Consider the following 26,769-nt stretch of genomic DNA (forward strand, 5'->3'; position numbering starts at 1 on the left):
AAACTCCCCGCCGACCCCGCGCCCCGCGAAGCAGGCGCCGCGCCCAGGCTAGGGGCTAGCGCGTCCCGGCGTTGCCCCGGCAACGGGGCGGGGCGGGGCGGAGCGGACGCGGCGCGCGGAGGCCCGCGTCCCCAAGGCCGGGGCAGCCGGCAGGGAGGCGGGAGGAAGGTGGGCCCCGGCCCCGGCGGAAGCGAGAGGAAGTCCGCTTCCGGGCGGCGGCGGCAGCCACCGATGTGTGCCCGCGGGGCTTGTAGTCCCTGCGGCTCTTCACGTAGTCCTGCCCCCCGCCCCGCCTCTGCCAAGCTGCCGGGACGCTCGGGGGCCGCAGTGGGCGGTTTTACTATCTTAGCAGGGCCGTTTCCGGGAGGCGGAGCTCAGACCCCATTTCCTTTCTCCTCCGCGGGCTAGCGCTCGGGTGGCGGCGGGAGCCGCTTCGTCCGGAGCCTCCCGCGCCAGGCCCCGCGCTGCGCCCCGGCCCCAGCGGCAACATGGGCGGCGCCCGGGCGGTGGGCTGGGCGGCGGCGGGCCTGGTCCTCGGGGCCGGCGCCTGCTACTGCATTTACAAGCTGACGCGGGGCCAGCGGCAAGGCGGCCGCGGGCTTCGGCTGCGCCCCTCGCGCTCCGCAGGTGAGGCCACGGGGTGCCCGGCAGGTGGCCGGGGACCGCGGACCGGGGCTGGGTGTTATCCCTGGGGTGAAGGTTGAAGACAGCAGGCGCTCGTGGCTCTCCCGTGCTCGCGGCCAAAGAAGCCGAACCCGGGGAGGGAGGGAGGCTCGTGAGCGTGGCCAGGTCGAGAAGCCCAGGTGCCGAGGACGGATCATCCACTTGATTGGGTGCGTGTGGTCTTCTGAGCTGCCCCCTGCCTCCACTTAGTTCAAAATCCCGGGATGAAAAGTTGCCCAAATTTTCCTGCCTGAGTGCGGCGTCACAGTGGAGGATTGGTTGGGTTTCTCAAAAGCATGTCAGTTGCCCCTCACGTTAAAGCTTGCTCCCGGCCTTTGTGTTACCAAAGGGATTCCGCCTACCGTGGCCTGGGTGTTACGGGGCCTGGAGCGGTGGATGAAACTGCATGAGGTTGCCCTGGGAGAAGTCACTGTGGTTCATATACAAAGTTGCAGAGAGATCCTGGAGATAACAGACACCGTTGTACATATCTATTTGAAACAGTTGTCTGCATGGGGAAGGGGGTACCGTCCTGGCCAAGAAGTGTATGGTTAGGTTGCTGTCCAAAAGTCGATTGATGCCTTCAGGATTCTGAGGATTTGCTGGATGTTCTGGAGGGAAAGTTCAGGTCATGGACGCTGTTACAGAAATAATTTAAAAAATCTCTTGCCAACCAAGAAACTCCTCTCTACAAATATAGAAAAGAACTAAAGTTTTATTGTTGAATGAGCATGAAACTAGATTGCTGTGCCCATCCCAGGCAATCAGCTAATAGGATTGAAAAGACAGAATTCTCACCCCTTTATGTACCTAGGCAGATAAAATCTATTTCATATTACCTGCATGTTCTCAAGAAAAACAGTAACTTGTCCTTAAGAAAGGGCTTGATCGAGCACCATTTACACGTAGTTTATCCTAAATTCACTGGTAATTGAGGTGGCTATTTGTGTTAGCTAATTGCCTTTATCCAAAGGAAAAATAAGACTTCTTAGCATCTTTATGATAAGCAGGTGGTTACAACACAGAGCCAGGTGCCAACGCTAAACTCAGAGATCTGGGCTCCCTCTTTCTTGATGTTTACATTTCAAACAGGTGACCCTAAAGCTCCTAAGAAAGACTTTCTTGTGTTGTAAACTGGCAAGAGGGTTACTTAGCTTTTAAAAACATATTCATTTATATCGAAGAGACAAAGGATTTACAGTTATGGCTGACTCTTGAACTGCGCAGGTTTACTTACGTGGAGATCTTTTTTCAGTAATATGTACAGTTCTGTAAATGTATTTTCCTTATGATTTTCTTAACATTTTCTCTAGCTTATTTTATTGTAAGAATACAGTATATAAGACATATAACATACAAAATATGTGTTAACTGACTGTTTTCAGTAAGGCTTCCAGTTAATGGCAGGTTATTAGTAGTTAAGTTTAGGGGAGTCCAAAGTTATACATGGATTTTCAACTGCTCTGGGGTTGGCACCCCTAAACCCTGCATTGTTCGAGGGTCAACTGTACAAGTTTACTCAAGGAGATACTCGGAGAAAACAGTAGGGAGAAGGTCTGTTTCCCTTTTGGCACAAAGGAAAAAGCAATTTTCAAAAAAAGATTTTTATTTACCCTCACTTACAAAGCCTAATTTGTTGTCTTTGTGTGAGAGATTTCTGGATTCAGATACCTTCTCACTTACACTGACTCAACCTGGTGAACACTGACAAAGTCTTACTTTTAAACTTAATTTTACCCGTTTCCAAAGTCACCATTATCTTAGGTCAGGCAGCTTACAAAGTAAGTTGCTCATGGTCCCTTCTTCCTGAAGCTACATACCTTTATCTTTGAGGACTTGACAAGCACCCATTTTTTCAGCATCATCCTTAGATTTAAGAAGATGATGTTTTTTGTTTTAACTGAGATATAATTGATATATAATATTACGTTAGTGATAGGTATACAATATAATGATTTGATATATGTATACATTGGATATCGAATATATATAATGTTTATATATTTGGTTCAATTTGATATATTTGATTCAGGTATTTGTATTTGTACATATTGCAGAATGATCACGACAGTAAGTTTAGTTGACATCTCTCACCTCACATAGTTATAGATTTTTTTGTTGTTGTGATGAGAACTTTTAAGATTTACTCTCGGCAACTTTCAAGTATACAATACAGTATTGCTTGCTAACTGTAGTCAGCAAGCTGTCCATTGCTTCCCTAAGATGTATTTATCTTTAAGTTTGTACTTCTCACCACCTTCATCCGTTTTACACTCCCCCTTCGCCTGCCTCTGGCAACCCCAGTCAATCTGTTTGTATTTATGAATTCGATTTTTTCTTCTTTTTTAGATTCAACATATAAGTGAGATTATTTAGTATTTGCTTTTCTTTCCTGACTTGTTTCACTTAGAATAATGCCCTCAGAGTTCACGCAGGTTGTTGCAAATGGCAGGATTTCCTTCTTTTTTATGACTAATACTCCACTATTTCAATATTCCATATATATATATAGACCATATTTTCTTTATCCATTCATCCATCAGTGGACACTGAGGTTGTTTCTCTGTCTTGCTGTTATAAATAATGCTGCAGTGAACATGGGGATGCATATGTCTTTTCAAGATAGTGATTTCATTTTCTTCAAATAAATTCCCAGAAGTGGAATTGCTAGATTGTGTGGTAGGTCTATTCTTAATTTTTTGAGGAACCTCCAAGCTGTGTTCCATAGTGGCTACACCAATTTACATTCCCACCAACAGTGCACCAGGGTTCCCTTTTCTTTACATCCTCACCAACACTTGTTATCTCTTCTCTTTGGGGTTTCTTGGGTTTTTTCCTCTCTCTTTAATACTGGCCATTCTAACAGGTGTGAGGTGATACCTTATTGTGGTTTTGATTTGCATTTCCCTGGTGATTACTGATGTTGAGCACGTTCATGTATCTGTTGGCCATTTATATGTGTTCAGAAAAAAATGGCTATTCAGATCCTCGCTTTTTTTTTTTTTTTTTTTAATTATTTGGATTTTTTTCTGTTGAGTTGCATGAGTTCTTTATATATTTTGGATATTAACTGCTTATCAGATATATGACTTGGGGATATTTTCTCCCATTCCATAGGTTGCCTTTTCATTTTATTGATGGTTTCCTTCGCTGTGCAGAAGTTTTTAAATTTGATACAGTCCACTTGTTTATTTTTGTTGCTTTTGGTCTTGGTGTCAAATCTAAAAAATCATGCAAAGACCTATGTCAAGTTGCTTACTGCCTATGTGTTCTCCTGGGAGTTTGATGGTTTGAAGTCTTATGGTCAGGACTTTATTATGAGTTGATTTTTGTGTATGATGTAAAATAGTGGTCCAGTTTCATCTTTTGACATGTGGCTGTCCAGTTTTCCCAGCACCATTCACTGAAGAGACTGTCTTTTCCCCGTTGTATTTCTTTGGCTGCTTTGTCATAAATTAAATGACCATAGATGCATAGGTTTATTTCTGGGCTGTTCTGTTCCATTGATCTCTGTGTCTGTTTTTATGCCAATACCATACAGTTTTGGTGACTATAGCTTTGTAATGTATTTTGGAAGCAGGGCGCACAGTGCCTCCAGCTTTGTTCTCAAGACTGCTTTGGCCATTTGGGGTCTTTTATGATTCCATACAAATTTTAGGATTGTTCTATTTCTGTGAAAATGCCATTGGAATTTTGGTAGGGATTGCATTGGATCTGTAAATTGCTTTGGGTAATATGGACATTTTAATAATATTAATTCTTCCAGTCCGTGAGCATGAATAACTTCCCATTTATTTGTGTCTTCTTCAATTTCTTTCATCAGTGTCTTACAGTTTTCAATCTACAGGTCTGTATACCTCCTTGGTTAAATTAATTCCTAGGTATTTTGTTCTCTTTGGTGTAATTGTAAATGGAGTTGTTTTCTTAATCTCTCCTTCTGATAGTTTGTTATTAGTGTATAGAAATGCAACTCATTTTCTTGTATTGAATTTGTATCCTGCAATTTTGCTGAACCTGTGTATTCTCAGCTTTTTGGTGGAGTCTTGAGGGATTTCTCTATATAATATAATGTCACCTGCAAATAGTTTTACTTTTTCCTTTCTGACTTGGATGCCTTTTATCTCTTTTTCTTGCCTAATTGCCCTAGCCAAGACTTCCGGTACTGTGTTGAATAAAAGTGGTGAGAGTGGACATCCTTATCTTGTTGGTTTTTTTTTTTTTTAGATTTTATTTATTTATTTGACAGAGAGAGACACATCGAGAGAGGGAACACAAGCAGGGGGAGTGGAAGAGGGAGAGAGAAGCAGGCTTCCTGCAGAGCAGGGAGCCCGATGTGGGGCTCGATCCCAGGACCCTGGGATCATGACCTGAGCTGAAGGCAGACGCTTAACGACTGAGCCACCCAGGCGCCCCTCTTGTTCTTGATGTTAGAGGAAAAGCTCTCAGTCTTTAACCATTGAGTTTGTTAGCTGTGGGTTTGTCCTATATGGCCTTTGTTATGTTGAGGTACATTCCCTCTGTACCCTTTTAGTTGAGAGTTTTTATCATGAATGAATGTTGGATATTGTTAAATGCTTTTTCTGCATCTGCTGAGATGATCATATGATTTTTATCCTTCATTTTGTTACTATGGTGTATCATCCTGATCAACTGGCAGCTATTGGGCCATCTTTGCATTCCAAGGATACATTCCACTTGATCATGATGTATGATCTTTTTAATGTATTGTTTGCTAATATTTTGTTGAGGCTTTTTACATCTGTATTCATCATGGATTTTGGCCTGTAATTTTCTTTCTTGTGGTGTCCTTGTCTGATTTTGGTATCAGGGTAATACTGGCTTTGTAAAATGGGTTTAGAAGTGTTCCCTCCTCTTCTGTTTTTAGGAAGAGTTTGAGGATTGGTATTCTTTGAAGAATTTGGTAGAATTCATTAGTGAAGCCGTGTGGTCTTGGACTTTTGTCTGTTGGGAGATTTTTGATTACTGATCCAATCTCCTTACTAGTAATTTGATCAGATTTTTCATTTCTTCAATTCAGTCTTTGTAGGTTATGTATTTCTAGGAATTTTTCCATTTCTTCTGGATTGCCCAATTTGTTCGCATATAATTGTTCCTAATACTCTCTTATGATCCTTTGTATTTTTGTGGTACCAATTATAATGTCTCCTTTTTCATTTCTCATTTCATTGAGTCCTCTCTTTTTTCTTGGTAAGTGTAGCTAATGGTTTGCCTATTTTGTTCATCTTTTCAGTAAACCAGTTCTTAGTTTCATTGATCTTTCTATTGTCTTCCTACTCTCTATTTCATTTATTTCTGCTCTGATCTTTGTTATTTCCTTCCTTCTAACTTTGGGCTTTGTTCTTTTTATGGGTCCTTGAGGTGTAAAGTTAGGTTGTTTATTTGAAATCTTTCTTATTAATGTAAGCATTTAGCACTGTGTACTTCCCTCTTAGAACTGTTTTTGCTTCATTCCATAAGTTTTGGTATGTTGTATTTCTATTTTCATTTGTCTCAGTATTTTTTTATTTCTCTTTTGATTTCTTCTTTGACTCACTAATTTTTCAGTAGCATGTTTAATCTCCATATGTTTGTGAATTTTCCATTTTTCTTCTTGTAGTTTATTTCTAGTTCACTACCTTATAGTTGAAAAAGATGTATGATACTATTTCAGTCTTCTTAAATTTATTAAGACTTACTTTGTGGCCTACCATATGATTTATCCTGGAGAATGTTCCATGTGTGCTTAAGAAGAACATCTATTCTGCCTTTTTTTTTTTTTTTTTTAAGATTTTATTTATTTATTTGACAGACAGAGACACAGCGAGAGAGGGAACACAAGCAGGGGGAGTAGGAGAGGGAGAAGCAGGCTTCCTGCAGAGCAGGGAGCCTGATGTGGGGCTCAATCCCAGGACCCGGGGATCATGACCTGAGCTGAAGGCAGACACTTAACCAACTGAGCCACCCAGGTGCCCTCTATTCTGCTTTTGAATAGAATGTTCCATAAATGTCTGTTAAGTTCATCTGGTCTAACGTGTCCAATGTTTCCTTATCGATTTTCTGTCTGGGTGACCTATCCATTGATGAAAGTAGAGTACTGAAGTTTCCTACTATTATACTGGAAGTCTATTTCTCCCTTTAGGTCTGATTATATTTACTTTATATATTTAGGTGTTGGGTACATACATATTTACAAATGTTATATTAGATTGATCCTTTTATAATTATATAATTATCTCCTTTGTCTCTTATTACAATCTTTAAAATCTATTTTGTCTACTAAAAGTGTAGCTACCCCAGCTTTTTTTATAGTTTCCATTTGCTTTCCATTTGCATGGAATATCTTTTTCCCTCCCTTCATTTTCAGTCTTTGTGTGTATCCATAAAGCTGAAGTGAGTCTCTTGAGAGCATATAATTAGTGCAATATTGTGATTTTGAATAAGAAATATATATTTATTCTTCATCCCCATTTGTAGCACAAAGCTCCTAAAACCCTCAGAATTTCCTAAGTGCCGTGAGCTATAAAAGTATCTTTTGTGAGCTATAAAAGTATCTTTTGTTATGTTAATGGTGACTTGAACAGCACCCTAAGGATGGGGTCTTGTTGCCAGGGGAGCCAAACTTGTGATTAGAGGGTATTAAACTGTGCTCGCTTCAGCAGAAAATATACTAAAATTAGAGGGTAATAAACCTAGTAAGTAAAATTTTCTCTGAGTTCTCTGAGCTGCTCTAGCAAATTAATTGGACCCAGGTTGGGGGTTGGTGAAATCTCTGATCTATATACCCAGTTGATCAGAAGCCCCAGTGACAACTTGGGCTTGCCCCTGGCATCTGAAGTGGTGGTGGGGGGCAGTCTTTGAGAACTGAGCCTGTAACCTGTGGGAGGTTTTGATGCAGGTAGATAGTGTCAGAATTGAGTGGAATTGTAGAACCAGCTGGTGTCCAAGAATTGCTTGATGCTGTGGAAAAACTCACCATGTGTTATAATGGGTGACCAGAATCAGAATGTGAATTGGGTCTTGTCTTTTTTATCCATTCAGCCTCTCTAGACCTTTTGATTGGAGAATTTAGTCCATTTACATTTAAAATAATTTTCAGTAGGTATGGACTTATTGCCATTTTGTTAATAGCTTTGTAGCTGTTTTGTAATTCCTTTGTTCCTTTCTTCTCTTGCTCTCTTGTGATGTGATGATTTTCTGTAGTGGTGTTTAGATTCCTTTCCCTTTAATGTTTCTTTATCTACCGTATCACTTTGTGGTTACCATGAGGCTTACATAAAACATCTTATAACAGTCTGTTTTAAGTTGATAATAACCAAAGTTTGAATGCATTCTAAAGCTCTACATTTTTACTCCCCCCCCCCCATATACACACGTTTTATGTTTCTGATATCACAATTTACATCTTTTTGTCTAATGTATCCCTTAACAAATTGTAGCACTGATAGTTATTTTTACTATGTTTTTTAGCTTTTATACTGGATTTATAAAAAAGTGATTTACCCACCACCATCACATTATTCAGAATTTAATTATGTATTCTTTTTTTTAAGATTTTTATTTATTTGACAGAGAGAGAGCACAAATAGGCAGAGTGGCAGGCAGAGGGAGAGGGAGAAACAGGCTCTCCACCAAGGAGGGAGTCACGTGGGGCTCCATCCCAGGACCCTGAGATCATGATCTGAGCTGAAGGCAGACATTTAACTGACTGAGCCACCCAGGCACCCCTAATTATGTATTTATCTTTACTAGTGAGGCTTATACTTGTATATGTTTTCCTGTTACTAATTATTGCCCTTTTGTTTCAGTTTCAAGAAATTCCTTTAACAAATTCATGTAAGGCCAGGCTATTGGTGTTGAACTCCTTTAGCTTTTGCTTGTCTGGAAAATTCTTTGTCCTTCATTTATGAAGGACAGCTTTGCCAGTTAGAATGTTCTTGGGTGACAGTTTTTTTTCTTTCAGCACTCTGAATATACCATGACACTCCCTTCTGGCCTGCAAAGTTTTGGCTAAAAAATCTGCTCATAGTCTTATTGTATGTAATAAGTTATTTTTCTCTTGTTGCTTTTAAGATTTTCTCAGTGTCTTTAACTGACGTTTTAATTATAATGTGTCTTGCTATGGCTGTCTTTGGGTTCCTCTTATTTGAAACTCTGCTTCCTGGATCTGGATGTCAGTTTCCTTCCCCAGGTTAGAGAAGTTTTCAGCCATTATTTCTTCAAATAAGTTTTCTACCCCCTTCCCTCTCTTTTCTCCTTCCAGGACCCCTATAATGTGAGGGTTGGTCAAGTTGATGTTATCCCATAGGTCCCATAAGCTATCTTCACTTTTTTTCCTTGCTCTGATTGAATGCGTTCTCCTGCCCTATCTTTGAGTTCACTGATCTATTCTTCTGCTTCATCTAGTCTGATCTATTCTTCTGCTTCATCTAGTCTGTTGTTGAATCCCTCTAGTAGTTTGTTTTTGTTTTTGTTGTTTTAAGTCCAGTTATTGTATTCTTCAGCTCTGTGACTTCTGCTTGGTACTTTCTTACATTTTCTGTCCCAATCTTAAAGGAATGGTCTCATGTAGGAGATGAACCTTATTATTCAACTCTTGGTTGTCTATCCCAACTTTGTGATTGTCCAAGTAGCCTGTTCTTAATAGCTCACGGTAGTTGAGCGTGTGCCAAGACCTGTCAGTGTCCCAAAGGGGAGGATCTCATTCAGTGCTTAGATACAGGCTGATTGGAAGCCAGACCTTCAGGTAGCAGCTTTTATACTGTGGACATACACCTGTCAGTGGAAGACAGAGATGGGCGTTTGTCTGATCCTTCTGTACTGAGCCCTGGGGTGATAGCTAGTTGTGAACTATTTCTTTGTTTGCTACCATCCCACTGAAACTGTGAACACAAGCCCTGCTGGCCTCTAGAGCCAGGTGGTCAAGGGGGCATCTCGTGGGCAGCAACCACAAAAACCACAGTGCCGGACATGTGCGCAGGCTCCTTTCTGGGAGATACCAGCAACCTGCAGCGAGGCATGGGGAGAGTGCAAAGATGGGACCATCCAGCCCCCCATCTCTGGAGAGTATTGCTGTCAGCCCCTTGACGTTTGTTAAAATAGAAGCCTGCCCTTCCAACTGCCTTATAGTTACTAAGATAAGCAAATAGGCCTCTTCGATGGGAAGACTGGTTTCAGCGTACTTACTGCCTCTGCTGGCCCCCAGGGTTAAGCCGTGGTTAGTAGGTGCAAGCCCTCTAAAAACTGCCTCTTAACTTGCTGTAGTCTGGTGGGTGTCACCGATGCAGGTTTCGTTGGCTTTCAAAGCCTGATGTTTTGGAAGCCCGTATCTCAGCTAGAAGTCTTAAAAGTTGGAGGACAGGATGTGGGGTCCAAAGCCTTTGCTCCTCAGGGAGACGCTGGGAGTTTTGAGTTCCCTCCTGGTTGTGTGTTGCCGCACCAGGGGTGGTGTTTATGGCAAGATTGTGTTTCATCCTGTACTATCAGTTTTAGTATGGGTTTTTTCTCAATTCTGGATTTCTTTCAGAGGGAATTACTCTATGTAGCTACAGATTCAGTGTGTCGGTGTGAGGAGGTCAGTTAAGGATCTTCCTGTGTCACCATCTTGAACCAGAACTGGGTGATCTTTTTTTAGTCTTCAACTTTAAGAAATTTGTAATTCCTATACTGCCTAGACTGTTCGAGAGCATTGAAAAAGATGGAAATAGTCTCAAACTGATTCATTTAACAACCTGATATCAAAACCTGACAAGGATAGCATGAAAAAACTATTAATCTGTCTCATTTATGAATAAGATATAATGATTCTCAATAAAATATTAGCAAATCAAATCCACCAGGGTATTAAAGTAGTAATATACCATGGCCAAATGGACGTGCAAGGAAGATTCATATTGGGAAATATATTAATGTAACTTACAGCATTAATAGATTAAAAGTGAAAACACATGATGACCTCATAATAAAAAGGCATTTGATTACTATTATTTCTTTTTTTTTAAGAATTATTTATTGAGAGAGAGAGCACACAGAGGGAGAGGGAGAAGTAAACTCCCTGTTGAGCAGGGGGAGTTTGATCCCAGGACCCCAGGATCATGACCTGAGCGGTAGGCAGACACTTAACCAACTGAGCCACCCAGGTGCCACTGAATATTATTATTTCTGATAAAAACTTTTTTCCTGATATTTTATACATTATAAAGTGATCCCCATAAGTCTAGTTACCATCTGTCATCATACAAAGTTATTACAATATTATTGAGTCACCTTTCCTATGCTGTACTATACATTCCCATGATTTTTTTCTTTTATAACTGGAAGTTTGTACCTCTTAATCCCCTTCACCTGTTTCATCTGCCCCCAAATCCCTCCCACGTCTGGTAACCAGCAGTTTCTTGTATCTATGAGTCTGTTTCTGTTTTTTATTTTGTTTTTTAGATTCTACATATGAGTGAAATCATATGGTATTTGTCTTTCTCTCTTTTTACTTAGCTTAGTACCTTCAAGGTCCATCCATGTTGTTGCAAATGACAAAAATTTCAATATTTTTTATGGCTAAATATTCCATTGTACACCACTTCTTTACTCATTCATCTGTCAGTGGACACTTGGGTTGCTTCCACTTCTTGGCTCTTATAAATAATGCTGCAAGAAAGGGGTGCATATATCTCTGTTCAAATTAATGTTTTCATTTTCTTCAGATAAAAACCCAGGAGTGGAATTGCTGGATCATAGGGTAGTTGTATTTTTAATTTTTTGAAGAACCTCCATACTGTTTTCCCTAGTGGCTGCACCAGTTTGCATTTCCACCAACAGTGCACAAGGGTTCTCTTTCCTCCACATCCCCACCAACTCTTGTTATTATTTGTGTTTTTGATAATGGCCAGCCTGACAGGTGTGAGGTGATATCTCACTATGGTTTTGATTTGCATTTCCTTGATGATGGGTGATGAGCATCTTTCCATGTGCCTGTGGGCCATCTGGATATATACTTTTGGAAAATGTCTATTCAAGTGTTCTGCCCACTTTTTAATCAGGCTTTTTGTTTTCTGCCACGTTTGTGTGTACAAAATCACACAACTTCAGAGGTGCACCTTTGGAACCAGTTAGAGTCTTAGATCAACCCCCCCTTTTTTAATAGATGAGAAAGTTGAGACCCCAAAAGAAACTGAATGACTTCCCTGCACTTTGTATTTTAATTTCTCTGGTTTTTGCTACTAAGTACCTGTGTGGCTTCAGGTTAATCTTTAAACAGTCCTAGCTTCAGTTTCCTGGTGTGTAAAAAGAGAAGTTTGGATGAACCCCCAAATTCTTTCCTTTCTAAAAATCTGTTTTTGTCATTCTTTCACTTTTCAAATATTTTGGGGGTGAAATCCTGTGTTACAAAGTGCAAATGAGGCAGGTAATGGATTCAGGAGTAAAAGCCGAGTCCAGAGGTCCTAATTATAAAACTTGGGAGTGAGGAACTGCTGGTTTCTTGGCTTTTAGATTTTCCTAACAGGTTTCTCATTTGGCTTTCTCAGGACATCATATCACTTATTGTTTCCCACAATCTGTACTTGACCCCTTCATCATATTTTTCTGTGATTCATCTTTAAACAATATACTTAATTATTTTCATTACAGGAGTAGAATGTATTTAAAAAAAAAAAATCAAAGTGCTCATAAGCATGGGGTAGAAAATAAGTCATTCATAATCCAGTGCCCAGAGATAATCACCTTTAATAATTTGGTATGTATTTTTAGAAAGAAGAGGTACAGGGCTCCTCGGTGGCTTAGTTGGTTAAGCGGCTCAGGTCATGATCCCAGAGTCCTGGGATCGAGCCCCGCATCAGGCTCCCTGCTCAGCGGGAAGCCTGCTTCTCCCTCTCCCACTCCCCCTGCTTGTGTTCCCTCTCTCGCTGTCTCTCTCTCTGTCAAATAAATAAATAAAAATCTTTAAAAAAAGAAAGAAAGAAAAGGTCTGCTTAATGTAAATCCTTTTCCTTAAGTAACCTATGCCTCTAGGCAAGTGTTCCATTGGATACAAGTACCTGGTTTTTTAAAAGAAGAAACAGAAAATGCTCTGGCATGCGGTGCCTTACTAAGAAATACCGAGTGACCATTGGCTCATTTCCTTTTTTTTTTTTTTTAAAAGTAGGCTCCATGCTGAGTGTGAAGCCCAACACGGGGCTTGAACTCACCACCCTGAGATCAAGACTTGAGCGAATGCTTAACCAACTGAGCCCCCTAGGTGCGCCCACTGGCTAATTTCTTAATGTCTATAAGCTTCAGTTTCCCATCTATAAATTGAGAATTATAATAGTATCTTCTTCCAAAGGTTACTTGAAGATTAAACTAGATAAAGCACATGAAGTGCTTAAAACTGTGCCTGGCATCAGAGTGTGCATTCAGTATTGTTTAAAAAAAACTTTTAGGGGCGCCTGGGTGGCTCATTGGTTAAGCGTCTGACTTCAGCTCAGGTCATGATCCCAGGGTCCTTCGATGGAACCCCACATCAGGCTCCACACTCAGCAAGGAGTCGGCTTCTCCCTCTCCCTCTGTGCCTCCCCCTGCTTGCGCTCGCTCGCTTTCTCTCTCTCATATAAATAAAGTCTTCTAAATTAAAAAAAAATTTTTTTAGGGGCACCTGGGTGACTCAGTCAGTTAAGGGTCGGACTGGATCTTAGCTCAGGTCATGATCCCAGGGTCATGTGATTGAGGCCCGTGTCAGGCTCATGCCGGACGTGGAGCCTGCTTAAGATTCTCTCTCCCTCTGCCCCTCCCCGCTGGCCCTCTACCCCTGTTCACGCACTTGTGTGCTCTCTCTTAAAAAAAATTTTTTTAATCTCATACTGATTTTAAATAACTTTGTTCTTCTGCAGAAGACTTAACCAATGGCTCATATGATGATGTCCTAAACGTTGACCAGCTCCAGAAACTCCTCTCCCTGCTTGAGTCAGTTGATGATCCTGTCATTACTGAAAGAGCTTTGGTCACTCTGGGTAACAATGCAGCCTTTTCAGCTAACCAAGTAAGTACCTCGTCTCACAATGGGTGCCTCCCAGTCTTACACACTAGCAGTTAATTGTGACTCTGATGAGGCATTTAATCCCGGAGCCTCACTCTCCTCATCTGGACAGTGTGGGGATGTGTACTTACAGCATAGTGTTTATTTCTGAAAAGCAAGGCCGAATAGTGACATTCGTGTTCCTGGGATTCTAGATCCCTAGGAATTGGTCACATTTGTGATAAGTGTGATCTACTCCACTTAGCATTGCGTGGCCTTTTAAATTATTTAAAAGTCAGTAGTGTTGCAGGAGAACAGTGAAAGCATCTAACATTGAAGAACATGCTTTCCATCGTATGTAGGTCTTGGGCAGGGGGGTTCTGATGCATGGGGGCCATGGGTCATTGACAGCCGCTAACCAGTGTAAACAACTTCTACCAGGAGAGATTTAACACCAGTCTAAAGCACTTAATTTGAATGCTTCCTTCTCCCCATGGAGAAAGAGTTTAAAAAAAAAAAAAATTGTAATGATTTTCAGCTGATGCCTTTCGTTGACTTTGTCATGAAAACAAAATTATGTTGAATTTATACTCTATTTCAGTCAAGTATTTTCCAGCATGGCAAGGTTTACTGTAAAGCTCTTGAGATTTAAAGGATATTTGTTGATTACCCATATTCTTTCCGTTGCAAGTGACAGAACCCAACTTAAATTATTTTAAACCCAAAAGGGAAAATACTGAGCTCCATTAACTTGGACATCCAACAATGGCCCTGGCTCAGGCACAAATGAAAACAGTTTAAGGTTACAGAGAGCACGATCAGAGCTCTCCCTCCCTCCATCTTTTGGCTCTGCTTAGCCTTGCTCCTTTTTTGTGTATTGGGCTTTTTTTTGTCCGTCTGGCCACAAAGAGGTTTTCATCACCGGGATGGAAAGAAAGCCCCTGGTCTCCAAAGCCTTCATCCCTGTGGCTCATGATCCAAATGGTGGAGTTGCTCGGCCAGGATCAGGTGCGGTGCTAAGGCACCCCGAGCTCACGGGAGCATCGCACAGCCGAACAGCAGGGATGGATGGGAGCACATTCAGCCAGCAGCCCCATCGGGGACTAGATGGGATAGAGGAGGTGCTCTGTCTGCCCCAGTGGGGAGAGGTGCCACGCAAACAAAAACAACAGATGGTGACTAATTGGAGCTGTTTCTGATGCCATCGTTTTAGATCCTCTGAAACAAACTGTAGGGATAATGGATCCATGGTCACTGGTTGAACAAGCACTTTCCTGGGCAATGGGAGTCAGTGTCCCTCGTCATAAATTATAGTGCCTTGATCTGCCTTAATAGGATAGTTTTGGGTTTTTTTTAAGATTTTACTTATTTGACAGAGGGAGACACAGCAAGAGAGGGAACACAAGCAGGGGGAGTGGGAGAGGGAGAAGCAGGCTTCCCGCGGAGCAGGGAGCCTGATGCAGGGCTCAATCCCAGGACCCCGGGATCATGACCTGAGCCAAAGGCAGCCGCTTAACAACTGAGCCACCCAGGTGCCCCTTAATGGGATAGTTTAAAAAAAAAAAAAAAAAACTGTTTTCTAGTAATCACAAATCCTTAGGAAGAACCTGGGATTGCATAGGGAGTTTCTTTTTTTGTCCCAGTGCTGAGCCCACTCTTGACGGTAGAGTAGGGTTTGGGGCTGTTGGTAAAAAGTGGATGATGCCAGGATACTCTTTCATTCTTTTTCTCATAGAAGGGCATGTTTTGTCCTGACAGGAGTAATTCTCAGCTTATTTCTCTTGTACGAATTGAAGCAGTTAATGTGTCGTTCAGTTGGGGCCAAAGGCGCAGAATAGCATAGTGTTGCAACCGATTGTGAAAATTCCCCGGATTATTTTTTCTTTGAAAATTTGGGCATCATTTCACAAATTGTGTAGAACTCTAATTCTTCAAGATGTTGAAAGGTTCTTCCCCCTACATCCACCCTCCCACTGAGAAATGACCCTCTTTTTTTGTGTACAGTTTATGGAAATACTCTATTCAGTGCTCCCCTCTTGGAGATTCCCAGCACTCATGAACATGTGACTGCTCCACAATAAAGAAGTGTCTGCACTTACACCCAGAGTTTCTCAGACTTACCTACATAACCACAGAACCTCCCTTGTCTTAATGGAACGTCTGTTAACATCTTGAAGGATTTGTATTCCAAAGAATACATTTTAGCAAAATGTTAATTTGGTATCCTAAATCATAACACTTTTCCAAATGTGTCTGTAATAGAAAAGTATTTCCAAGTAAAATAATTTGTTCATAAATTGCTTTGAGATCATTTCAGTAGCTCTACAAATCATTGTAGATCCCCAAGCTATAGTTTTTAAACAATTATATATCTTGGGGTGCCTGGGTGGCTCAGTCATTAAGCGTCTGCCTTTGGCTCAGGTCATGATCCCAGGGTCCTGGAATCGAGCCCCGCATCAGGCTCCCTGCTCAGCGGGAAGCCTGCTTCTCCCTCTCCCACTCCCCCTGCTTGTGTTCCCTCTCTCGCTGTGTCTCTGTCAAATAAATAAATAAAATCTTTAAAAAAAAAAAAAATTATATATCTTAATTTATTTTCAATCTATTTTCTTTACCTTTAAAATTACAGAAAGCAATTTTTTAAAATAAGAATTACAGATTGTGCATAGGAAAGGTATTTCCAAAGAGTCATTAATTTTTATTTGTATTTGTGGATGCAAAAAATTTGATGAAGGGAGTATGTATTGAAGTGATGGTCCTGTTTTTTTCCCCTCTTAGGTCATTATTCGTGAATTGGGTGGTATTCCAATCATTGGAAGCAAAATCAACAATCCCAACCACAGTATTAAAGAGAAAGCTTTAAATGCATTGAATAACCTGAGTGTGAATGTTGACAATCAAGTCAAGATAAAGGTAAGTTATCTGAAATTGCAAATGACTCAGTTTTCTATAAATGAGAGAAAACAACCACCGGGTTAGCTGAGACCTCCATCACCTCACATAATTACCCTTTTTGTCTACATGGTGAGAACATTTACGATCTATTCTCTTAGCACCTTTCAAGTATATAATACAGTGTGGTCATCCTACTGTACATTAGATCCCGGAACTTATTCATCTTATAACTAGAAGTTTGTACCTTGTGAGCAGATCTCCCCATTTCATGTATCCCTCCACCCCTGAAAGCTACCATGCCACACTCTTGTTTCTGTGAGTTCGGCTTTTTTAGATTACACATATAAGAGATATCTCCAGTATCTGTCTTTCTCTGTCTTATTTCACTTAGGGTAATGCCCTGAAGGTCCATCCATTTGTTGCTAATGGCAGGATTTCCTTCCTTTTTATGGCTGAATAGTTTTCCATTATATACACAGACCACATTTGCTTTATTCGTTCATCTGTCAATACAGGTTGTTCTTGTGTCTTGGCTATTATGAGTAATGCTGCAGTGAACATGGGGGGTGCGTATAGCTTTCCAAATTATTCTTCTCAAGGTCTTCAGATGAATAACCCAGAACTGGAGTTGCTGGATCATATGGTAGTTTGTATTTTTAATTTTTCGAGGAACCTCCATACTGTGTTCCATAATGGCTGTGCCAATTTACATTCCCACCAGCAGAGCACAAGGATTCGTTTTTGCCACATCCTCACCAGCCCTTGTTGTCTTTTTGACAGTAGCCATTCTAACAGGTGTGAGGTGATATCTTATTGTGGTTTTTACTTGGATTTCCCTAATGATGAGTGATGTTGAGCATCTTTTCATGTACCTATTGACCATTTGTAGGTCTTCTTGGAAAAAATATCTATTTAGGTCCTCTGCCCATTTTTTATGGAGAATAAGGCAGAGGAAAGAGGAATCTGAACCAGCCAGTAAGAGCTGCATTGGGCTTTTGAATTTGGGATTCACTTTAATCCAACTGTGATGAAGGAACCTGGCCAGAGTCTGATAATATCAGCAGATAAATAAAATAAATTAGGAACTTATGTTATTTCAACATTTATTGAGCTTCTGCTCTGTGGTACAGAGTTTAGAAGCGAACATGATTAACTCTTGTTTTAAGAAAGCTAGAAGGAGAGAAAAGGCAAGGTGTAATGCAAGGTAGAACATGATGAAGTACTTTAAGGAAAAATGTAAAACATTGTTGAGTACATAGAAAGGAGAGATCTCATCCAAAAGTTTTGTAAAAGGTTGAGTACAGCTTGGCTCTAAAGAATGTCTAAGGTTTTGGGGCATCTGACTTTTGGTTTCGGCTCAGGTCATGGTCCCGGGGTCCTGGGATGGAGCACCCGTCAGGCTCCCTGCTCAGCACGGGGTCTGCTTGTCCCTCTCCCTCTGCTCCTCCTTCTCTCCCTCCCTCCCTCTCCCGAATAAATAAAATCTTTAAAAAAAAAAAAAAAGGAATGTCTAACGATTCTACAAGCAGAATTGGGGAAGGAGGGAATTCCAAGAGAAAGCAGAGCAAGGGGAGGTAGGCACAGCCCCAGAAATAACTGAGCTGGTCCACTTGGTGATCTTGTTGCTAAACGTGAACTGGTGAAAAGACTCAAAGATAATAAGGATCTAAATGCTCAACACATTTTAGGAAATGCTTTGAAAGGCATCAGCATCTTATGAAAATATATGATTTATAAAGAGCTGAGGAAATGGCATTTTTTTTTTTGAAGGACAGATGTGTGATGAAATTGTGGCCAAAGAGAACCAGGTGGCTCGTAAATGTCATTTAGCTCTGAACCAAGATTAAAAATTTATTCTCTCTTTGCTTTACTGCCATTACTCTAGTTTCTGTGGCAACATGGATACTTTTGGATTTTTTCTAAAACTTAATACTGGCCTATGGGACAGTTGGTCATTTCTTAGCATTTTATATTAGGAACTTTTTCTTAATCAGTTAGAATTTTGGGTGGAGTTTTTAGTTAGGTGAATAGTAATTATCTGTGAGACATAGTTTTTCCAAGCTGGAAAGATCCTGGCCAGAAATAGAAAACAGTTTCAGAAAAGTTTCCATCACAGTGGGTTTCGTTCTGTCGTGTGTGAAACAGGAGTCTTGCGGGCATTGCATTACGTTTTGCCCATGGAGCTCACCAGCGTCAGGAAGGCCCAGATCATATACATACACCTGGGTAAATGAGAAAATTGGGCCAAAGATCGTTTTGCCTCTGCTTACTTTTGATAGAACTAACTCTAGAGAAAAATTCTATTTCACTTTGATCCCCCTATTCTGACATGATGCAGCTCCTCGACCCTGTTGTTAAGGTACTTACCGCGATGCAGAATGGCCACACAGGTCTTCCTCCTCTATACTCGTGGGTCCAAAGCAGTTGACACAGAAAGGAAGACTGAGCTGGGAGGCCCCCAACAGTTGAGAGCCCCCTGGTGTTGAGAGCAGGGTCTCTGGAGTTGGACATTGCTCCCCCACCAGCTGGCTTGATACGGGGCGGGGATCCGAGTTCCTTGAGGACTTGTCCTTGTCTGCAAAATGGCCATTAATAACACCCACCGCATTAGAGGCGTCTTCCGGAGTAAGTGAGATATATTTGTAAAATGCTTGCACATTGCCTGGCATTAACAAAGGTAGCTTTAAAAAAAAAAAAAAACACCAAAATTTGAGGGCGGGATAGAAATGCCATCTTTTTTGAGGAGCCAGCCTCCCCCTAACTGTCCTCCCCCGCTGTGCAGAGAAGTTACTGTGTCATAGACAAACCTTTGGAGATTCTAAGATGCTCACTTTTTCCCCCCACGTCTAGGTTTACATCAGTCAGGTCTGCAAGGATGTCCTCTCTGGGCCCCTGGACTCTGCAGTACAGCTGGCTGGGCTGAGACTGTTGACCAACATGACGGTTACCAATGACCACCAGCACGTGCTTAGCAAGCACATCACAGAGCTGTTCCACGTGCTGCTGACCGGAAATGCAAGTACCAAGGTACGAATGACGCCGTCAGGGCTTGGGAGTACAGAGAGCTGCTGCCTCGAGCGTATTAAGATTGGAATTGAATTTCTAAGTCCCCCACCTTAAGTTGATATTCCTCAAAACACACGTTTAGTTAAAGTTCATTTTTAAAAAAGCCTTTTTGTGAGCCCAAGAAAGTAAATTATTTTTATCCCCCAGTAATCAATTTGAAAATGAATTAGTGAAAATGTGTTATTTCACTTATCAATAGATTGGCATTCATTTGCTCTTCTGAAAATGAGTTTACCTTTTACTAAAGTGATGTAGCTGGCTTCCCCTCCACACCAGGTTTAATTATACATAATTGACTAAAAGGGGTCTTTGAGTGATAATGCTGGTTGAGTTTTTTGCTCACCTCGAGGTTAGAAACATTTGATTTAGCCATTTGCAGAAAAAATCTTTTGAAAACCACTTTTAAGTTAGTAATGGATGTCTGGGTGCTTTTTTTTTTTTTTTAAGATTTTATTTATTTATTTGACAGAGAGAGACAGCTAGAGAGGGAACACAAGCATGGGCAGCGGGAGAGGGAGAGGCAGGCTCCTGGCTAAGCAGGGAGCCTGATGTGGGGCTCGATCCCAGGACCCTGGGATTGTGACCTGAGCCGAAGGCAGACGCCTAACGACTGAGCTACCCAGGCGCCCCTGGGTGCTTGATTTTAACCAGTTACGCAGATGTAGGAGGCAACAGAGATTGACCTACTTAAGTCAGATCTCAGGAGACACCCCGTGAAAGTAACTTGAGTAAACCTCTGCTATTAGTGGGCATTTTTCTCAAGTGCCATTTTTCAAGAAATAGCATAAAAACAGAAGGTAGACTGATCAAAGGCTCTCATTAGTTGGGTTGGTCATTCATCAGCGTTTTACTATATTGGTCTGTGTTGTCTGGCACAGGTGAGAGAAGAACGCAGAGCATTTTAGAAGGACCACACTCCAAATATTCAACATCACTGAGGTTATTTCTGGGGTTACCAAATGTGGTTACAGGAGAGCCTCACTATAGCCCTTTTAAAATTTGTTCTGGGCTTTCCACATTTCCAGTAGCCAGAGTTAGCTGGATCTGGCCTAAGATGTACCCAAAGGCATTCAAAATTAAATGTAATAATCTTATTAGCAATATTTTTGAAATATGCTCCATCCATAGGCAATTTCCAAAATGCATGCACCCATCGACATCTCTCTATCCAGTGGAACAAGGTAACTTCCAGCCTCTGAGGCCCCAGGGAAACCCTTACCTCTACCTTATAGCATCACAAATATAGGACAGATCTCCTCGGCCTGTGTCTGCAGCTGCTTTACCCAAAACCTCAGGAGGAACAAGGAGTTCAGAGCCAGGCCAGTCTGGCCTTGGGGCCATATGGATCTGTCTCAGACACGGTCTGTGTTTCAGTATATTTTATGACTTCTTAGAAGATGACTCACACCACAATAGTATGTTCTTTTTTTGTTTTGTTTTTCCATTCCGTTGCCTGGTACGGCATTTCTGGGATAGAAAATTTGCTTTTTTGGTCTGTCTGGGAACCTGACCACCAATTATAACATTGTTTCTCCATAAAAAATGAGTGTAAAGTTCCAAGTTGCAAATGAACTTTTGGACAGTAATCCATTTGTGAGAAAATCTACCCGTTTTAGATATTTTCTTAATAAATAACCACCAAAATGACTTTTTAGAAATCTTATTTTTAGGGGCGCCTGGTGGCTCGGTTGTTAAGCATCTGCCTTCAGCTCAGGTCATGATCCCAGGGTCCTGGGATCGAGCCCCACGTCGGGCTCCCTGCTCCGCGGGAAGCCTGCTTCTCCCTCTCCCACTCCCCCTGTTTGTGTTCCCTCTCTCGCTGTCTCTGTCAAATAAATTTTAGAAATCTTAAAAAAAAAAAAAATCTTATTTTTAATAAGAGATCTCAGCGTACTATAACAACCTTTTAGGCGCAACACTGATTCGTAACCAAATATAAATAATGGAAGATTAACATAAATAATTCTTGTGTTAATAAAACGGCAGTGAGAGCAAAGAAAACTAATGGCTTAAAGGAAATGTCGTGGAGTCACCACGACACAGCACATGTGGTAAGAGAAAGAGAGGACTCAACATGTTCAAACCAAAACACTACCCCGGTGTCCCCGCTCCCCGGGTGTGGGGCGTCCCATGGAACCTTTCCTCAGCCAGAATGGCGGGAAGCGCGGCGGCGCTTACCAGTAGTTTATATGGAGACATCTTTGAGCGTTCCCAGAACCCCCCCCACCCCCCAAAACAAACCTCTCTCAGACTTTTCTGATAGCTCGGAACATATCTTGCTAACAGATGCACCAAGTAGATCAAGATAAGCACCGATGTTCACCGACACAGTTCAGAGATCTGGCTGCTTGATGCGGCCGTGCTGAGTGTACTTCCGGGGGGGGGGTGTTGCCCTCCCCCCCCATCGCTCGCTGCAAACAAACACCCAATGCTGTTTTTTTTTCTTTTTTTTTTTGTAAAAATGAAAATCCTGTTTGGATTTCTTTTGGTTCATCGAAACAGGTACCAGTGACGTGGGTCTTTTATAAAAGGGAGGTGGCATGACACAAACGTTCAAAAAGCAGGGGATACCTGCAGCTTTTTAATCTGCAGTTGTGCTCTGTAAATTATTTTCCCATGTTTCACTCCCTTCCGGAGCATAGCAACATGGAATTTTAATTCAGGCTTCTAACTGAATTATGATGAATAATTACTATTGCTGTGACTGTTCCCTGGTTATAAACCTGCCCGCGTTGGCCACTAGGGGGCCTTGTGGATTTTGACTTCATCCAGACTTCTGTCCTAGGTTTGGGACCTTCCTGTTTCAGACCTCTTTGTCTGTGTTCTTAATCCAAACTTCACTGACATTGGAGACAAGCGTTTATTCCTAACACCTATTCTTTTTGCTGGCGGCCAGTCAGACTAGACCAGATCCGCACGAACGGTTGGAGGTTGTCTTTCCTCTCTTACCTTAAGAGGCTCTAATCATAAAGAATATGTTTGAAAAACATGATCTCTGCCTAAACCGTTACCAGGGGTTTCTGCTGGGGGGGTGGGATGGGCAGATAGGATGGTGGCTTTTGTTTTCACCCTTGTTCCCCTCTGCATGGTTTGAAATTTATCATGACCATGTATTAATTTCATAAAATTTTTTTAAATAGTTGATAAATTAAGCAAAGCCTTTTATCCTGCTTAACAAGTTAGTATGTACAACATGATCAAAGGAATGTGTGAGTATATAGGTGTGTAAAAAAACCAGAAAGAAAATAACAAAACTTAATATTGGTGATTGGTTTTGGTCATGGAAGTAGGGGTGAATTTCGTTCTCCTTTGTACTAATCACTTTTTAAAAATGTTCTATAGGGAGAGGTGCCTGGGCGGCTCAGTTGGTTAAGTATCCAACTCAGCTCAGGTCTTGATCTCGGGGTCGTGAGTTCAAGCCCACGTTGGGGCTACTTAAAAATAAATAATAAAAATGTTCTACAGGAAACACACAATGCCTTTTTCATAAAAAAAGGTTTTCTAAAATAAAGATCTGGGTTCCCTTCCAGGTCTAGTAGCACATTTGTCCCTCCCCGCTCCTCACTTGGTGTAACTTCAAGTCTCTTGTATAAAGTATAGCTTTGTATGACCTGTGTCTTGAAACAGGAATTCTATTTGAATGTCGTTTTTATAGTAGTTATCCACCCCCACCCCCCAATCTGTGGTTGCACTTTCCACAGTTTGTCACCTGCTGTCAGCCACAGTTGGGACGCAGATGATCCTTCTGGCTTACCGTCAGTGGCTCGGGGCAGCCCAATGCGGCGTCACACCACCTGTCCTTCACCTCCCTTCACCTCGTCACAGGCATTTTATCATCTCACATCACAAGAAGGGAGAGTACAGAACAATAAGATATCTTCAGAGAGTGTGCTCCCTTCAGCAGCATATATACTAAAACTGGAAAGATACTTTGAGAGACCGCTTTCATATAACTTACTACACATTACTGTAATTGTTCTTTATTATTATTGTTGTTAATCTCTTACTGTGAATAATCTCTAAATTTTAGCATAGGTATGTATGTATAGGAAAAAACGTATATATAGGGTTCGCTGTTATCCGTGATTTTAGGCGTGTGTTGGGGGTCTTGGAATGTATCCCCCTGGAATGATAAGGGGGGGCTACAGTACTGACCAGTTATAAGTGATAGGAATGCTGATAGTTTAGCTCGTCAGCTCTAAGTTAACATTTGTTTGCCGATTATTATTGCCTATTTAAAGGATTTTAAAACATTTTTCACATAAAAAATTCAAAGGTTCATAGTAACCTAACTAAAAAGAAAAGGACCATATGTTTATCTAGTCTTGGTAACCAAACTGTTCCAAGATCTTCATACCTTAAATAGAAATAAACCAGGCTTGGAGAGGTTCCTTTTTTTGTTCCAAAGATATTTCACTTACCGGTAATTGTAATAAAGATCATTTATGTAACATAACGTTAAGCCTATTACCCTGAGTTAGGGGGCGAGGCGGGTAGACAGTGAGACAGTCACCATCTTCTCCCTAACATGGAAAAATACAGTTTCTATAACTCTGCTGTGTGAGCAGTGCTCCGGGAGTGTGGTAGAGGAGACGGCTCCGTGGGGTGGAGAATTGGAGCCCAACGGTGAAGCCCGGGCCGGACTTTAAAATGTGGACGCAGTGAGAGGACGGTGTGCGGGGGAGAGCAAATCCGTGCTCGCTGGTCTGAAATAAACCAGTAGGATTCTTCTTTCAGGTTCAGGTTTTGAAACTGCTTGTGAATTTGTCTGAAAATCCAGCCATGGCAGACGGGCTACTTGGTGCCCAAGTAAGTAGCTGACATATTTGTTTTATAAGTATACAAATATATATAGATTTGGACAGATCTAGAAAGATTTATCCCAAAATGTTAACAGATTATCTGTGAGGAGCACAGGGTTTTTTTTGTTTTTTGCCTACACGAATTTCCTAAATTTTCTGTAATGAACCAATTTTACTTTGAAAAACTCATTTTGGAAGGGTCCTCCCTAACAACCATAAATCATAATTGTTCTGTCTGTCCATTTTGGGGCACACTTATGTGACCGCATCTCTTCCCCTTGACGAGGTTGTGTTCACATGTCTCTTGACGGGTGCTGAAACACTAGTCCCCAGGACGTGCCACACACTGAGCCGAGGGCCAGGACACACCAGTGAGCACACTCATGCAGCTTATGAGGAGAAACAAAAACAAACAAACACAAGAATTAAAAGCTGAGATAAGTGTTCTGAAGGAAGCAAAGGTGGTGTGGACACCAAACGGGCCTCCACTCCTGTAAGGGAGGGACCCGCTCCTCCCTGCACCCCGGCCCCACAGGGTACAGTGGGCAGGCCGTGTCTGGGGAATTGAGGAGCCCCCAGGAAGATTGGATGATGGACCTTAAAAGGGGCATGGGAGTTGTTCCCAATGACTACCTTCTAGGACTCCAAAAAAATAGTATTTTTCAGCTAAAACAGTGAAACCTTCTTTTCCATTAGTATAAAGTGTAAGGGTGCATAAGATTTTTACATTGATGTTAGACAATTTTAGGGATAATTTTCTATGACCAGGTTTTTTTTTTTTAATGTATTCAATATAGTTTTAAAATGTAAAAATATACATGAAAAATGTTTTCATAAATTATTAAAATAACACGGTTTCCTCTTTCAGGTGGACTCCTCATTTCTTTCCCTTTATGACGGCCACGTGGCAAAGGAGATTCTTCTTCGAGTTCTTACACTCTCTCAGAATATAAATAACTGCCTCGAAAAAGAAGGCTGTTTAGCTATTCAGCCTACTTTCCCTAAAGGTTCCCTGTTTTTCCTGTTATATGGAGAAGAATGTGCCCAGAAAATGAGAGCTTTAGCTGAACACCGTGATGCGGATGTGAAGGAAAAGGTGACAGTCCTACCCAAGTTCTGATTGGTCCCGGTTTGCATCTTCCCTCTTACTAAGGGAGCTGAAATTCGTCCAGCTGCTGAATGAATCTAAACAGTAAATAGCACATTTCATCATTAACACAGCTAGACCCTGCCATGGTCTTCCGGTTTATTTTGAACCATTTTATTGATTTAAATGAATAGAAGAGCTTGTTCTAACACCATTTCTTTTCATTTTCCCATTTGCTGAGTTGACTTCAATTACTTCCTCGCCGTGACAGACTTCATTTACTTCCTCGCCGTGACAGGACAGTTGCCTTCCTTACACGTAAGCTGACCTTGCGCCCGTCTGAGACAACATTCATGTGTGACTGGCTAGCTGGTTCAGGGCTGCTGCAGGAACGGCCTCGTGCTTGTGCTAGTGAGTCTTCGAGGCCACCGGCCAGGCCAGCCGTACTGCTCCCAGAGATCTAATCCTCGTCCTCCCCACTCCCAGCGGGTGTGCCAGCCTGTGAAGATGCAGCGTGTGGGGGGCTGGGGTCGATCGTAATGTCCATCCGTAGGCAACTGGTTAAAGCCGTTTATCTATCTCATCTTAAAAGAAACAAGGAAATCTGAACATGCTCATGTGGAAAGGCATCCAGAAAATGTGGATGTGTTTTTTAAATGAAAACTACGCTTCTATCGAGAGAATAGTTTCTAGAATGATACCCAGACTCCTGGGAGTGGGACTGAGGAAAGGACTTTTCTATGTATACCTTCTTCTAGCATTTCAATTTTTTAACCATCAGCATAAATTTTATAATTTTTTTAAATAAAAAGGAAAAAACAAGGTTATACACATTTTCTCTTGATAGTACTTTATTCATTAATTTTCATCCATATTCTACTTAGCTGAGATTTTCATACATTGTAAATTTTAGTCATTATAGTGTCACAATAGCTTATGGAATAAAAATACTATTAATAGATTTCATTTCAGCCAGGTCTTATTCCAGTTCCTCACCATCACCATGCTCAGTACTAGGTATATATCAGTATGCAAGCAGCGGCGTTCCTACTCCAGGTATTTAAGGCAAAGCTGTACGAGTACGTTAAATTTCATTTGTAAATACATGGATTTCCATAGGAAGTCACAAATCCTCAAACAGGCAGGGTTAGCCTGATACAGAAATCAAACTTGCAAGAAATATTTTTACAGTAGAAAAAGGATTCAGTATTCAGGTGAAACCACGGACGTTCCCAGCTGGCTACAGCATTGATGGATAAATGCTGGCTATAAGT

The 26,769-nt window shown here is 41.5% G+C and overlaps 1 protein-coding gene across 1 annotated transcript; it reads left to right on the forward strand.

The window, feature by feature from the left end:
• The first annotated feature begins 177 nt into the window (after positions 1-177).
• On the forward strand, positions 178-26,324 carry ARMC10 (armadillo repeat containing 10). The gene is made up of 6 exons (XM_032402318.1): positions 178-627; positions 13,524-13,672; positions 16,424-16,558; positions 19,391-19,567; positions 24,344-24,415; positions 25,277-26,324. Exons 1-6 carry the CDS (start codon positions 489-491, stop codon positions 25,526-25,528), a joined length of 924 nt encoding a protein of 307 aa, XP_032258209.1. The 5' UTR covers positions 178-488; the 3' UTR covers positions 25,529-26,324.
• Positions 26,325-26,769: the final 445 nt, after the last annotated feature.

This window comes from Phoca vitulina, unplaced genomic scaffold (genome assembly GCF_004348235.1).
Source record: "Phoca vitulina isolate PV1807 unplaced genomic scaffold, GSC_HSeal_1.0 scaffold4, whole genome shotgun sequence".
Classification (NCBI taxonomy): Eukaryota; Metazoa; Chordata; class Mammalia; order Carnivora; family Phocidae; genus Phoca; species Phoca vitulina.